The sequence below is a fragment of the Borostomias antarcticus genome (genome assembly GCF_949987555.1).
Source record: "Borostomias antarcticus genome assembly, chromosome: 2".
NCBI lineage: Eukaryota > Metazoa > Chordata > Actinopteri > Stomiiformes > Stomiidae > Borostomias > Borostomias antarcticus.
Genome location: NC_140235.1, coordinates 9,148,649 through 9,165,112, shown reverse-complemented (window position 1 = coordinate 9,165,112; position 16,464 = coordinate 9,148,649). Strand labels below are relative to the sequence as shown.

At 47.6% G+C, this 16,464-nt stretch overlaps 1 protein-coding gene across 1 annotated transcript in view; it reads left to right on the top strand.

The window, feature by feature from the left end:
* ablim1a (actin binding LIM protein 1a) overlaps positions 1-15,862 on the top strand; it is a gene marked incomplete at its 5' end in the record, with an annotated part of 32,483 nt that extends 16,621 nt beyond the window's left edge. The window contains 19 exons of the mRNA XM_084457519.1: positions 626-719; positions 2,028-2,115; positions 2,229-2,293; positions 3,994-4,071; positions 4,671-4,826; positions 5,292-5,336; positions 5,466-5,501; positions 5,622-5,751; positions 7,277-7,396; positions 8,135-8,242; positions 8,777-8,824; positions 10,593-10,678; positions 10,891-11,014; positions 11,523-11,584; positions 11,753-11,813; positions 11,987-11,994; positions 13,192-13,266; positions 14,377-14,457; positions 14,618-15,862. Coding sequence (XP_084313645.1) covers positions 626-719; positions 2,028-2,115; positions 2,229-2,293; positions 3,994-4,071; positions 4,671-4,826; positions 5,292-5,336; positions 5,466-5,501; positions 5,622-5,751; positions 7,277-7,396; positions 8,135-8,242; positions 8,777-8,824; positions 10,593-10,678; positions 10,891-11,014; positions 11,523-11,584; positions 11,753-11,813; positions 11,987-11,994; positions 13,192-13,266; positions 14,377-14,457; positions 14,618-14,731 — 1,579 coding nt within the window. The 3' untranslated portion in view covers positions 14,732-15,862. The remainder of the gene's footprint in view (positions 1-625; positions 720-2,027; positions 2,116-2,228; positions 2,294-3,993; positions 4,072-4,670; positions 4,827-5,291; positions 5,337-5,465; positions 5,502-5,621; positions 5,752-7,276; positions 7,397-8,134; positions 8,243-8,776; positions 8,825-10,592; positions 10,679-10,890; positions 11,015-11,522; positions 11,585-11,752; positions 11,814-11,986; positions 11,995-13,191; positions 13,267-14,376; positions 14,458-14,617) is intronic.
* Between the last annotated feature and the right edge of the window lie 602 nt (positions 15,863-16,464).

Genomic DNA, 16,464 nt, shown 5'->3' with positions numbered 1-16,464 from the left:
TAGTCCCTGTTCACAGACTATCACAGTCCCTGTTCACAGACCATCATAGTCCCTGTTCACAGACTATCACAGTCCCTGTTCACAGACTATCACAGTCCCTGTTCACAGACTATCACAGTCCCTGTTCACAGACTATCATAGTCCCTGTTCACAGACTATCACAGTCCCTGTTCACAGACCATCATAGTCCCTGTTCACAGACTATCACAGTCCCTGTTCACAGACTATCACAGTCCCTGTTCACAGACTATCATAGTCCCTGTTCACAGACTATCATAGTCCCTGTTCACAGACTATCATAGTCCCTGTTCACAGACTATCATAGTCCCTGTTCACAGACTATCACATAGTCCTTGTTCACAGACTATCATAGTCCCTGTTCACATATTATCATAGTCCCTGTTCACAGACTATCATAGTCCCTGTTCACAGACTATCATAGTCCTTGTTCACAGACTATCATAGTCCCTGTTCACATATTATCATAGTCCCTGTTCACAGACTATCATAGTCCCTGTTCACATATTATCATAGTGCCTGTTTACAGACTATGAAGCACAGTCAAAGTCAGACTTTTTCAGGGGCCATTTTGTTTTAACACAGTCCAACCCCTTTGTCTTTGTAGGGACGGCGCCCCCTACTGTGAGAAAGACTACCAGATTAATTTTGGGATCCAGTGTGAGGCGTGTCATCAGTTTATCACAGGGAAGGTGCTGGAGGTAAGCCAATCAGCAAACACACACAACACACACATCCCTCTGGCCACTTCTGTCCGCTGATTGGCTCCCTGTGTAGAGATAGCGCTGCGTTCCTAGCAGTAAGGTGTGAACGTTATTCTATGGACCTGGAGATCTTCTCGACCCACACACACAAAATACTGCACCCCTGCATCATACAGTATGAACCCTTCACGTCAGGTAGGTCAGAGTTCTACGCAGCCTAGAACGTCCCTCAGGAATGTAGTCTAAAACATTTCTTACGAATTCACACAGACTTGCTTTTGCCAGTTTTCAAATTTTGTGATATTCGCCTGTATTGTGATATCTGGGGTGTTTCTCTAATGTGTGTGCCGTCCTGTGGGGTGTGATGTGCATGTAACATATAGAAGGTGTAGGTGTCTATGGTGACTTTTTGCTGTAAATACGTGTTGGTCTTGATAGGTTTTAAGTCTAACTTCTGCTTTAAACATGATGGGAGGTTGTTTGCAGGATGTTGTGAAAGACTTTTTGGTCATCTGTTTTTGGTAACCTGTCTTTTCTCTCTCACACTCAATAATACACACCCACACATGCACACACGCACGCACGCACACACACACACACACACACACACACACACACACACACACACACACACACATACATACACACACACACACACACACACACACACACACACACACACACACACACACACATACATACACACACTTACAGTATGTAGCCTACACTGCTGAGACTTCCTCTCTGGATGTAAACCTGTCTCTCTGTGTTGTAATATGTTTCCTCTGGTTCCTGTCATAGCATTCTAAATGTGTTACCTCAGTAACAGTGTCCATGGGTTACGAGATGCTTTAGACTCTCGCAGGTGGCTGAAATGGGGAATGCAAATGTGTCCATATCAGAGAGGGGCCACTTGTGTGTGTGTGTGTGTGTGTGTGTGTGTGTGTCTGTGTCTGTGTGCGTGTGTGTGTGTATGCATGTGTGTGTGCAGGAGAACGCCTGTTGGGCCGGCCCATTTGGGTATCTATCTCTCTCGCCGTTCAGCCTCCCGATCCTAAAAGCCTTTGTCAGATGCGACACCCAGCATGCAAAGCAGCTGGCTATGGCAGCCTCTCTAAGCACTGCAGCCTGCCACGACAAGAGAGTTTAAACAGAGAGAGAGGGAAGCTATCTTACAGTAAAGCGCTTGATCATGCTAGAGCCCTTTTGACATACCAGTTTACCTCGTTAAATGTTAATTTCATCAAAGTGTTATTCCAGCCCTTGTGTGTGTGTGTGTGTGTGTTTGTGTGTGTGTGTTTCTAGGCAGGAGACAAGCACTACCACCCCAGCTGTGCGCGATGCAGCAGGTGTAACCAGATGTTCACGGAGGGAGAGGAGATGTACCTACAGGGTGAGCGAGCCATTCGCCCCCGGCGGAGGTGGGAGGAGCCGGACTGTCATGGCCGCCATTGTCTCTTGTTCTGAATCTCCATCTTTGTCACCCCCCCCCCCCAATCCCCACAGGATCGACCGTGTGGCATCCTGGCTGTAAGAACTCCACCAGAACAGAGGAGAGACACAGGGACAGGGTAGGGACCCGGCCGCCAGCCGCATTGTCCTTGTCCTTAATATGCGCAAGTCTCTTTTCTGTGTGTTTTGATTCAGGACATGTGACAGGCTTTGTCAGAGGGTACAGACCCCCCCCCCCCCCTTTGACCTCAAATCTGCCTCTGTCTGTATGGACTATCTCCTCCACTCTGGTGGTTATGACTGTGTGTGTGTGTGTTTGCACATGCAGTGTGTGTGTGTGTGTGTGTGTGTGTGTGTGTGTGTGTGTGTGTGTGTGTGTGAATGCATGTGTGAATGCGTGTGTGAGCTCTGAGTCAGGGTGTGTGTGTGTGCGTGTGCGTGTGTGTGTGTGAGTGAATGTGTGTATGAATGCATGCGTGTGTGTAATGGTAAATGGTAAATGGACTGCACTTATATAGCGCTTTTATCCAAAGCGCTTTACAATGAAGGCCTCTCATTCACCCATTCACACACACATTCACACACCAATGGTGGCAGCTGCCATGCAAGGTGCTAGCCTGCTCATTGGGAGCAATTTGGGGTTCAGTGTCTTGCCCAAGGACACTTCGACATGCAGTCAGGAGGAGCCGGGATTCGAACCACCGACCCTACGATCATTGGACGACCCGCACTACCCCTGAGCTATACAGCCGCCCTGTGTGTGTGTTTGAATGCATGTGTGTGTGTGTGTGTGTGTGTGTGTGTGTGTGTGTGTGTGTGTGTGTGCGTGTGTGTGTATGTGTGAGTGAATGTGTGTATGAATGCATGCATGTGTGTGTGTGAATGCGTGTGTGTGTGTGTGTGTGTGTGTGTATGTGTGTCTGTGTGAGCTCTGAGTCAGGGTGTGTGACCCCCCTGTGACCCCTCCCTCTCCGTTCCTTCACAGCTGTTGCCCCCGTCTGTGTTGCTCCTCCACAGAACAGAAAGGCAGGTACTGTGTTCGCTGTGGGCTGTCCGATGGCATCACCCCGTGGGTCTCCATGTACCGCTCATAGGACATGATGCCCTCTGCCGGAGGATGTGTCTCTCACATAGTTAGAGCCATTCATCACTGCAGCATAGCCCCTGGCCATGATCCATTCAGCCTGACCCAGACCTGGCCCCATCCACCATCCTCACGGGGAAGAGGCATGGGGTCAAGCTAGACACATTTGGAGGACCAGGCGTCACGCGCAAGAAGAAACCGTCACCCAAATAACCCACCCATCCCCCATTCAGCCAAGTTGTGAGAACACATATGTACAGCATCATGTCGTAACTGCATTGTGTACATGAATCCAGGGCTGCTGGTGCCATCTTAAGTCTACATTTCCCCACTAGCAGGCATGCGGCTCTTAAGAGCATTAAATCACGCCGCAAACGCCGTCATTCACTCTGCGGGCGGGCGGCGACAGATGAATGACGCCGCTGCGAACCAACACGGAGATCCTGTAGGATCTACCGACCGTGAGGATGGATTTACTAGATGAGGGTCAAGGGTCAAGCTGTGTATCCCCCTTCTGGTGTGTTGCACCTATAGTGGAGCCGTTGACTGGAAGTGTGTCGTTCATCCATCCACCATTTGCAGGGTGATTTTCAGAAGACGGGGTGCTACAGTATGAGTCAAATAGCTGAAGAAGATCAAGTAGCCAGCGTTTGTTGTGGACTGACTGAGGCTGTGCTGTCTCATTCCTCGTACGACCCATTCACTAACCTCCATCCCGGGTCGTGTCCCCCGCAGCCTACGAGGTCGTCATCCGAGAGTATCTGTTCCAGACCTGGTTCAAGCGTTCCTGGCTCACCGGGTCATACCATCTATGTGAGTTCTGTCCACCCGGGTCCAGTAGAACCTCTACTTCTAGAATGTCTCGCAAATATTGTGGTCGGGTTTGCTGTTTACCAGCTCCTCACAATGTACATGTTCTCAAACTGGTTCTCAAACCTTTTCAATAATGTACCCCCTTTGAAATATTTTTTTCAGCCAAGTACCCCCTGACCAGTGCAAAACATTTTTGGTAGAAAAATGCCTATAAAGAGGTACAATACAATGCCATCACTGTGCCAAATGTTTGAAATGTAACACCTCACAAAGGCACAGTTTTTAATTTATCTGCTGCGTTTTTGTGCAGCATACTCTCAGCGGCAGGAAGTAATCAGTCTTCAACTATGTTGAACGTTTTTTTTGCTTTGCTTTGACCAAAGACAACCCATAAGAAGCTTTGTCTGATGTTGTGGAGACTATTGAATATTACAGCAAAGCCTCACTGCACATAGATCCTTACCACTAGTCTAGTTCTGGTCCTGATTACCGTACCTTGACCTGATTAGTTAGTTGTGTGCTTCTACAGTAGGTAAATACCTCTCGCCTCTGCGTGTGAATCTGTGTATCATGTCTGTTTTGTCTGTCTGTCTCCCTAGGCAAAAGTAGACAATGAGATCCTTGATTACAGGGACCTAGCCGCCATCCCTAAAGTCAAAGCCATTTATGACATCGAGCGTCCTGATCTGATTACCTATGAGCCCATGTACACCACCGCCCTTGACGTGAGAGAGGAGAGGGAGAACATGGGAGAGGTAACCAGACAAGGGGCATCCATGTGTGTCCTGCTACATGCATGCCTCACGTGTGTATGTGTGTGTGTGTGTGTGTGTGTGTATGTGTGTGTGAGTGTGTGTGTGTGTGTACAGTTCATGTACAGGACAATACATGATACTAGAGCTAGACACCCTCTTTTAGCATGTGGAAAACGGTCTAGGTACAGTATGTGTTTGTCGGCGAAACTCTCTCACAGCGATGGCATTCACACTTACATCCTGGCATTCACTCATTATGGGCCTTCTGTTCTCTCATAAAGCATGGACAGCCCTGGAAGGTCATCTAGTGTTGAGACAGGGCCAGTGTTGAAACAGGACTAGTGTTGAAACAGGGCCAGTGTTGAGACAGGGTCAGTGTTGAGTCAGGGCTAGTGTTGCGACATGGCCAGTGTTGAGTCAGGGCTAGTGTTGATGCCAGCTCTGAGTACTTGTCTGTGCCCACAGATCCACACCGCCAGGAGGGAGCGTCTCCTCACGCCAGACGACAGGGTAAGAGGCCCGTCACCTCCCCAGAGACACGTGATCATGATGACTGATACCGTGCATGTTCTGTGGATATCTGTTACCTTGAGGGAAAAGAAAACATAGTAATCGACACTAATGTGATCTCTCTGACAGTCCTCAAGAAACATGTCCCCCACGCCGTCTGCTGAGGTGAGCGCATGTCTGTAATGACAAACAAAACACCCCCTCCAGCGTTCACTCCGTGCACGTTCCGTTAGCCCAGGCCATGTCTAGAGGTGAGCTTGTTTTGAGCCCCCCCCCTCCCCACAGGGCTGTTCTGACAGGAGGGAACGCATCCTCCAGAGGTCCACCAGTCAGGGCTCCATCGGATCACCTGTCTATAATCGTCATAGTTACACACCAACGTTGTCACGGTCGCCACAGCATTTCCACAGACCAGGTGAATAATGTGTGTACAGAATACGCCTCTGAGCGCTGTCATTATCTGTGTGTGTGTGTGTGTGTGTGTGTGTGTGTGTGTGTGTGGGTGTGTGTGTGTGTGTGAGGGAGAGGTCACCAGATAGAGGCATCCATGTCTGTGTGTGTGTGTGTGTGTGTGTGTGTGTGTGTGTGTGTGTGTGTGTGTGTGTGTGAGAGAGAGAGACAGAGTCAGCGATGATTCCCATGTGCACTGTAAGCCTACACTCATATGTGTAAGTGCCGTACTCTGCAAAGAATGTTGTGCTACTTGTGCACATGGCACAGGAGTGACACACCTGGTTTAGTTCAAGTGAATCCTTGTTGAACTCCTCACTATTAGCTCCTTGACATGATCCTGTCATGGTGCACTAACCTGTCATGGTGCTGTAATAACACTGTAACAAAACGTGACCCTTTCACACTAATCTAACATTCTGTTGTAACATGACTTTCTCACACTAACCTGTCATGCTGTTGTAACATTATCCTCTCACACTAACCTGTCATGCTGTTGTAAAAACACTGTAACAACACATGACACTCTCACACTAACCTGTCATGCTGTTGTAACAATATAACCCTCTCTCACTAACCTGTCAAGGTGCTATAATAACACTGTAACAACACATGACTCTCACACTAGCCTCTCATGGTGCTGTAACAACACTGTAACAACACATGATCCTCTCACACTAACCTATCATGGTGCTGTAACAACACTGTAACAACACATGACTCTCATAATAACCTCTCATTGTGCTGTAACAACACTGTAACAACACAAGACTCTCATAATAACCCCTCATTGTGCTGTAACAATACTGTAACAGCACATGACTCATAATAACCTCTCATTGTGCTGTAACAACACTGTAACAACACATGACTCTCATAATAACCTCTCCTGGTGCTGTAACAACACTGTAACAACACATGACTCTCATAATAACCTCTCATTGTGCTGTAACAACACTGTAACAACACATGACTCTCATAATAACCTCTCATTGTGCTGTAACAACACTGTAACAACACATGACTCTCATAATAACCTCTCATTGTGCTGTAACAACACTGTAACAACACATGACTCTCATAATAACCTCTCATTGTGCTGTAACAACACTGTAACAACACAGGACCCTCTCACACTAACCTCTCATGGTGCTGTAACAACACTGTAACAACACGGGACCCTCTCACACTAACCTCTCATGGTGCTGTAACAACACTTGGCCTACTTCCTGATTTTGTCTTTGTTTATTTCTCTGGCATCTCTGGTATCTCTGGTAATCAACGTTTTCTCCCTCAGATGCTCCTTCCTTCCCGCCCTCATTTCCTGGTTTAGACTCCTGATATCTGTATTTCTCCTCTCCTCCCCTTCTCCCCCTGCGCTCCCCAACCTCCTCATTAATCTCCCTCTCTGTTGCCTGGTCCTGGGTGGTGTCCCTGGCCCTGCACCTCCTTCCACCTCCTCACTCCTCCTCCCCCTCCCTGCCCTGCAGAGGCTCTGACGGGCATGCAGAAGCTCTGCTCCTCCCTGTGCAGTAACAGTGTGGGCTCCAGCCACAGTGACTCCCGCCCCACCTCCCCATTCAGACATCACTTCCTTCCCCATAGCCAAGGTAAGCCCCCCCCCCAACTCAGCTGTGGCCCCATCACCACCAGTACAGACGGACAGGCTGACGTCATGATGCCTGTCAAACTCATCAAACTCAACTGTGATCAGCCGTCACCCCATGGCATGTGCTCACCCCCGCCCCCCTCCCCAGCCGCCAAGGAATTAACAAATTTGACCTTTCACCTCAGAGAGACATGTCTCTTCCCCCCAGGTCACCATTTGTTTTTTGGCCAGAGTGTTTTGCATTTAGCCGGGTTGATGGTTCCGCATGCTTGTCTCATCAATCACATACAGTACGTCCCGTGCCATCTGTCTGACCGATCTGTCTGTTACGATGGCCTGCATGGTCTTGGGTTGTTGTCCAGCCTCCAATGAGAATCGGAGGCATTATTTAAATGTGTATGTGTAGCTGTATGCTGCGAGACACCTTTTGAGTGGCCTGGTTCGTCCTAGATTCTGGAGTTTTAGAAAGGTGGTTCTCAAAGCCTCTTGTGTTTTGAAGTGTTGTGGTAGCATGCTGGAGGGCGCGCGGTGTGGTCCAGGCTCGTCTCGTCTGACGCCTTGGCTGCACTGGCAGCACGACGACCACCCCCATCCCTGCCCCCCCCCCCCCCAGCAGTTCTCAAGGCCGGATCTTCCTCCCTCTGCCAGAGTGTGTCCAGTTCCATTGCTCCCATTCACGTCGCTCTCTCTCCGAGCCTATGATTTCCTCACATTCTGCTCTTGGTTCTTTTCACCGGAGGCGCTGACCCGCCAAGCGGCCGGAGCTCCCCCCTCCTCCCCCCCCGGCCTGACAGCCGGCCCGACACCCCGCCTCCCTCCCTGACCCCTAAACATTTCCACCTTCCAGGTAGGAGCCAGCTGGAGCACTAGAGCACACCCTGTCACTGCTACCTTACTGCATGCCTCAGAGCCTTTCTCTCTCTCTCTCTCTCTCTCTCCCCCTATTTCCGTCTGTCTCTCTTCCTCTCTCTCTCTCTCTCCCCCCCTCTCTCTGTCTCTCTCCCTCTCGCTCTCTCTCTCTCTGTCTGTCAGTCTCTTCCTGTGTGCCTCTCTATTGTCTCTCTCTCTCTGTATCTCTCTCTCTCTCTCTCTCTCAGCCATCTTTTCCACTTTTCCATTTCAATGCCCACTCTTGCTTTCTTCCTGCTCCTGGTCGATAGAGGGAGCATGACATCAGCATTTCTCAACTATACGTACTATAGTCTTATATAGGAGGGATAGTTTGTAGTCTTTGGAACCAAATCATTAAGCAAATCTCTGTCTGTGCTATTTAACACATCACCAAAGGGAGGTGCACTCCATGATGACCTGGTCAGTGAATGTTTTGTGCACGAAACAGATTATGTTCTACTCTTGTTTGATGTCTGCTTTATGCTTTCAGACCAGGGGATCAACATCTACAGAAAACCACCGATCTACAAACAACACGGTACATTTGAATCCATTCTTATAGACATGTCAGAAGTTGACTGGCTAGGTCTAAAGCCTTTAGTGATGTGAAACGTTTGGTTCACTCTTTCTGCCATGTCTGTTAGCAGTGTCTGTCTCCTGTTCCTGATGGTTTCTGATGTAACGTGTGTTAATCGCCCCATAGACCTCTGTTTGTTCTAACTGTTCTCCATTTAACATAACCTGGTAAACAACCAGCCAGGTCAGGATGGCTTACCAGGCTACATCTAACCACCCCCAGTGTTGTCAGCTATGTTTGAAGTCTCTCTCTGGCCCCAACGCACTCTGAATCGTAGCTTCACACTCACTGACCAATCATCTCCAAGCTAGCGTTAGCATTAGCTAGCAAATTCAAACATACAATCACTATAGCCTACTGTAGGTGTTTACAGAACTCTGGCGTAGAACAGTATGTATTCCCGTCATTACCCAGAGGCCCGAGGCGTCTTCTCAGACCAGATGATGTTGAGATGTTCACTTGTGGTGCTCAGACACTCGCACCCAGGTCACTGATAGTCCAGTTCCCCCCTGGTTGCCCAACCCTAGACTCAGCCACGCTAGCGCCCCAAAGAAAGTCGTCTGATGACATCATCAGATCCGCCACCTTCCCCGCCGCCCACGCCCCATCCCCCGACGTCGACTCGCCGCCGAGTGAGGTCAGCGACCTCTGGCTCTCCTCGCCCTCACGAGCCACCTTAGGTACAGTAGGCTCCGCCCTCCCTAGTTGGCCGCTGTGTCTGTACGCCCTGAATAACCAGGCCTCAGCCGCTGTGTCTGTACGCCTCAGCTGCTCTGTCTGGCTTGAACCCCCCCCCCCACACACACACAAGCTTTGCTGCATGCGAGGGGGGGGGGGGGGGGGGGGGGGGGGCGGTTGGGCATCGCTGAGCTGTGCTCCTTCAGAGGCTGACTGTATCATGTCGCTTTTATGCTTGTAGGAGCTTCGGTTGCATCATTTTTTTTTGTGTGTGCATTTTTCTTTTAATCTTTTAAACAAACTGCTTCAAATCTATCCGTCACAAATGATCCGGACAGAGATAACTGAGACTGAGGCTTCAAACGGAAGGCTTATCCCCTCTGCTTGTTCCGTGTGTTGAAATTCAGTCAGGGATAGGATCAGAGGAATCTCAGCGTCTGCGTGATGCTTCACCACGTGGATGTCTTGCGGCCGATTCCTAGTGTTGCCATGTTACTCGTCTGTCCGTCTGGTCAGCTCTGTCTCTCATTTGTGCTCTTCCTCCGTCCTGTTCCCTGTCTGTGCTGTTGACCCCATAGCCCTCGCTGTGCAGTACTTCCTGGGCAGTGTCCTGCTGAGATCAGTATGATCAGTATGTTCACAGATGGAATTATTATTCATGAAGCATCTCATTATGATGTACAGTACTGCAGACAGCCAACATCATTCCATCCATACTACACGCCCCAAGAAAAAGCTGTTATTTTTGTACTGTTTTGTGTGTGTGTGTGGGGGGTGGTCTGTGTGTGTGTGTGTGTGTGTGTGTGTCGGGGTGTGTATGTGTGTGTGTGTTTGTTTGTGTGTGTGTCAGGGTGGGTGTTTGTGTGTGTGTGTGTGTGTGTGTGTGTGTGTGTGTCGGGGTGTGTATGTGTGTGTGTGTTTGTGTGTGTGTGTTTGTGTGTGTGTGTGTGTGTGTGTGTGTGTGTATCGGGATGTGTGTGTATTTGTGTGTGTGTGTGTGTGTGTGTGTGTGTGTGTGTTGCTTCATTTCGGTGCATGTGTACTCCCACAGGGCCAGATGGGAGGAGACGGTCCAAGGAGGAGGAGGAGGAGGAAGCCCTGAAAAAAAAACAGCTGCAGGAGGAACACCTCAACAAGGTCAGAGAAACAGCACTCACACACGCACACTCACACACACACACACACACACACACACACACACACACACACACACACACACACACACACACACACACACACACACACACACAGAAGGCTGCTCCTGTGGTTGTGTTCCAGGAGTTGAAGTTGAACTTGTCATGTGTATGAGGAATACACAGTGCGGTGTGTTTGTGGCTGCGTGCTGGCAGATCCAGTCTGGCCTGGGGAAGCTCATTCTGAAGGAGGAGATGGAGAAGGAGCAGATTAGGGAACGCCATGCCCGCAGCCTCTCTGCTCCGCGCTACGACCCCAAGCAGACCAACTGTGATGGAGGTACACGTGTGACCCATCTGCATGCCCAGGGTGGGATTAGAACCCGGGTGTCCCGCTTGGACGCGCTGACAGTTGCGCCAACAGGGACGTCCCTCTTGGAGGGACTGTCAGCGCTCCTCTGAGGAGTGCGTTTCACCAGCTAGTACTCCACGTTTCACTCGCTTACATACGCACCAGCCTCATCATATGTTACATATCTGTTATGTTGTAAATTGTTTTAGATTGTGCTGTATATGCATGTATGACGCAGGGATCCCTTGATAAAGAGATATTGTTCTATATGTGATTCCCTGTTCAATTAGAGGAGAAATATAGCCATGCACAGATTAGATCATATAGAATCAGGTCATGTAGAATAACGTAACCCTAACTACAAAGCAGGGCGCTGCCGTCTCCTACAGTAACTCCACGCCTGACTAAAAGATGTGCTATTAAATCACTCAAACTTGAAATATGTTGGTTTCCATTTAGTGTTTTTGTTCACAACTTCATACACTTGGCTTTTCAGAAGCGACCTCTCCCTCCAAAACATCGTCGCTGCCCGGTTACGGACGGAATGGCTTACACCGGGTAAGACCTGACGGAAACACAACCCTCACACCGTGACGCTGTTGATCCAGCCACACGCGTAGCTGGGACTTGATTGATGCCTGGTTGGGTTGTAGAAACCCCCAGGGTCTGAAACGGGTCTGTGGGTGTTTATTGTTGGTACTTCTAATGTTGTCTCTACTTCCTCAGCCCCAGTCCACTGACTTCACCCAGTCCAACAGCTATGGGGACATGTGTGTGGGAGGGAGAGGTGAGTGCCGACAAATAGAGGTTCTGTTCAATATAACTTCCGCTCACAGGATTTGTAATATTTGTGGCGTGTTATATGTTTGAATAGTGGTCCAGGCAGGTTTTGATACAGCAGATGTAATAAGAAAGGCCGTTGACGGTGAGCCTCATTCTCTGTCTCATTTTGTCTTGCAGAGTTTCAGGTATGTCTCTCATCTGCTTGTCCCCTTTCACCTTTACCTCACACTACCGTGACCTTTCACCCTACCTCACACTACCGTGACCTTTCACCCTACCTCACACTACCGTGACTGCTACTCACATGCCCCATGCTAAATGCTTGCTGCATTGTTGTGTCAGTCAACTAGCAGTGCATGTGGTAGAGTGTCTCTGCATGCTGCTAGTGTAGTACCCCCCCTCCGGTCCTAAGAAGACCTCACTCCATGGTACTGCACACTACATGCTATGTAGCAACTGTTTGTTTGTTTGTTTGTTTGTTTGTTTGTTTGTTCTTGTCATCACTTTGTTGCCTAATGTCTCAAGTCAAACCAAACTTCTCATTCGAGTTCATGTTGAAAGAAAGGTGTGGCATCATTTCTAGTCTAATGCTGCATTCATGTGCTGTCGGAATAATTGGGGAAAAAGAGTTCCCGACTGGGAAAATTCACATGAACGCCTCCCATGTCCCATGTCGGAACAAGTCGGCAAACATTTTGGTACACGACTTGCCGACTTCTGACGTCATAGGCGGGAAGTAGCGGATGAAAGTAGGTTAAATGTTTAGTTGTGATGGTAATAAACAGTTTATTTGTGTCTCACGTAATTTCTTAGTTACAGTAAGCCATATGGTATTAGGTTGTAAGCATTAGTTGCTGTCCACGTAGTGATCTACATTAGTTAAAGTTATTCAACAAGTCAGGTAAAGCAATATCGTTGTGCTTCAGGGAATCCTTTGCTCTTTATTCTCACGCAAAAACTAAAAACAGCTACCAGCAGGTTGTTTAAATGCCCTGGGCAATGAAATACAATGTTCTTTGTAGCATCCATGTTGTTCCCATATTACAACTTAATAGCTCATGAACACACCAAAGTCGGAAGAACGACTTCACAACTCGGAGAAATTGGACCATCCGAGGAGCACGTGAATGCAGCATACTGTAGGAGCGCTTTCACAAGTCTAGCTGGGTTTCCTAGAGAGACATTATTCTGGACACATACGCAAAGGCTACTCATGTTTACAAGTCCCTGATATAACTAATGAAACCAGTACTACCTGAATTAACCAGTGACTTGCCCCATCTAATAAGGCTAGGCCAGCTGTGAACAGCACCCTCCCCCCCATCCTCTGCCACTATATTACATGTGTGTGTGTGTGTGTGTGTGTGTTCTGTCCTGTGTAGCACATTAAGGACGGCCGTGCAGCTGTTGCAAGAATGGACAGGGGAGTATCTATGCCTAATATGTTGGAACCAAAAGCAAGTATCTAATTTCTTTACATTACATCATAATCTAGGTATCATATCAGACTTCACCATAATTCTCCTTGAGATATTGTTGCCCACGGTGTTTGGTGATCTCAGTGACAATATGTACAGTATTGGAATCACAGTTAACTTTATCTATCAAAACTGAACATCATTTAAAAAACAAGGGGAGTGTTTTTTGATGAATCAGCTTATAAAATAAGAAGCAGCAGGGCTAAATAAAAAGCGAGATGTCCAGTTACAACTACAGTTTTAGGATCTTTAACAGGAGGAACGGAAGGGTTCACTTGAGCCATGACCGATCTAAGGCGTTAGTGTCCGTGTAGCCTACTCTGCCTGTGTAGAGCAGAGTGCAGTTAGCCGGTCCAAACCCAGGCAACCCCTCTTCGCAACATGCTGCTGTGCAACCGATCCAGAGGCTGGGCAGAGTAGGCAGGAGCTGCTGAGCCCCTTCTATCTCGCTTAGCATGCTGGCTTATCCATGCTGGCTTATCCATGCTGGCTTATCCATGCTAGCTTATCCATGCTCATTTGCACATGAACTCACTACAGAGTGGCTGCTGGATTCTGTATGTAACATACAGTGGAAAATCCAACACCACACATTATACTATTGAAGTATACGACTCATATTGCTGCAGTATAAACGGTATAGTACTGTATTAATGGATGGATACCGTTATCTGTGGTGAATATGAGCAAAAACACTTTTGTTGCTGATTATAAGAGCATATCAGTAAGATTCACTAAAAGCTGCTTTCTATGATTAGCTACTTTTATGTTTTTGCCCTTTTGCACTGTATTATTCTGAAGATCCACAACATTGCCCTCGCTGTCCCTCTCCTGGTAGCGTACCCTGCACCTACCCCACACTCAGCTGTTAATCAAATGATCTGGAGATGCTTCTGCGACCTTCACTCCCAACCTTTACTCACACACAAACTTTTTTTTTCAATCCAGTGTTTCCCCTCACCAAAACATTATTTTCAAACAGTATAGAATTGATAGAGTATGAGTAACTAAAGGTACTGTAGTGCTTTTGATTGAAGCAGTGCTATTACTAATTGTTATCATCTACTGATGGAGTGTCTCCTTTTGAAGGTCTTTCCATATGAAATGCTCTTGATAACCAGTAGAGGGCGAGCTAAACTTCCCAGGGAGGTCGACAGAACCAGACTAGAGGTATCGTTTCTGCTACTGATACTGGATTGTCTACTTATACAGTAGTCTACCATATGGCTTCTTGAGAATGTTTCCATGACCTCAGAAGCTTCAATGCTAACCAGAACCCCTCAACCCTCCCCACCCCCTCTTGTTTTCTCAACCTCTCTTCTCACTCCAGCGTCACTTAGCGCCTGAAACGTTCTTTGACATCTTTGGAATGGAGATCCAGGACTTTGACAGGCTTCCCCTCTGGAAACGCAACGACATGAAAAAGAAGGCCAAGCTTTTTTAGCAGTCAGAGCAGCATGACACTGTAACGTACGTTCATTCAGATAACACTCTGCAGTACCGACGGTAACATACTAGATGTAGGCTTTCTTTTCTTGTTATCCCTCTATTTTCGGACATTTACAAAGAAGCAATCAAAAGGAATCCTGCTCTCTGAGGTTTCCAGAGGCTGTGAGCTGAATACTGTATATGATCGATTTGGTCATAAGGCCGTCACAAAGAATTTCTTCTATGTTCAAAAATGACAAAGAATGAGAAAGGATGATCAGTAATGCCTGTGTTATTTTTGACCGCGCTTGTTCGTTTGTTTTCCTGGCTTTGCTTTGAATGGAACCGCTTTCCTTTACTTTCTGGCTTGTTTGTATTTGCTGCTGTTGATAAACAGTTCCTTATTTTCAGCCAGGTACTTAATACCCAGACTACATGCCAGTCACCCTGACCCCTGACCCCTGCTCCTCTCAGGCTCCCATGGACTCGGCCAGTTAAGATCACCTTTCTTTCAGTTGAACTGAAATAGTCAATTCCTATCTTGTTGATTTTAAAGTACTCAACAGCCACCACATGAAGAGATACAATTACTAACTGTAATAGATAACTGTGTTTGAAATAACTGTTTTATAAATCAAGCCCACACTGCCGTTTGTTGTATCAAAGCCTAAGCCAATAAAGCTTTAAATCATCATGTACAGTTTGACCCTGGGCGACACCAAAGGTATTCATCACCTGTTTCAGTTCACCTGTTCTCTCCTCAGCATTTCAATCATAATAAACACTGTGGCTTGTCAATGTTGTACAGCATTACAGTGTGTGAGGTCATTTGAGGACTCTACGCCGCGTTTTATGGGACCAATCTGAGTGTGTTGACATACTGGACACGGGCCAATAAAGAGGCAGACACACATGGAGCCTTTGTTGTTGCTTTATAAGCAATCATCATCATCATCATCTCCCTCTCTCTTTCTCTCTCTTTCTCTCTTTCTACCCCAAATTGCTCCCAATGAGCAGGCTAGCTCCTTGCATGGCAGCTGCCAACATTGGTGTGTATATGTGTGTGTGTGAATAGGTGAATGAGAGGCCTTCATTGTAAAGCGCTTTGGATAAAAGAGCTATAGAAGTGCAGTTCATTTACCATGTACAGTAGGCCTACACAATGAATAAAACATTTAAAACAAATTATGAATGGTATGCTGCCACTGCCACTTTTCTCGTTGCACCACAGACACCTCAACAAATCAGTACAACTAAGCTACTGGTCTACAGACTACTGGTCTCAAAAACTCTGCAGCATTTGTTATTTAACAAGTAGCTGTTTACCCTGCTGGCCTCATACCACAAAGCTCAACAGGATTATTGATCTCTGTCTCTGGAGGATCAGTTTACACATGAACTCTTCACGCTGTCCTTATAATGCAACAGCCTCCAAGTCACCCTGTCAGCTGCTCATTTTCACCGGTGAAATGAACCAGTCAAAAGCCTGAATGTAGGAAACAAGTTGACAACACTGACACCGACCCTTGGAAGACAGATGCCTGCTCTTAACCTTGCTGACCTGGGCTGTGGTCATTGTGACAGGGATGTCAAGGTGAATACTTTCCAGAGCAGAGCTTCTCCCTGGCACAATGCCACCCAGTACCCACAAACAATGCTCTGGCACTTGGTCTTGTAACCCTAGAAGCACAGGATTGTTTTAGAAGCCAGGTGCTGGTGTGTTAAATCACAGCACAGCTTCGACAGGAC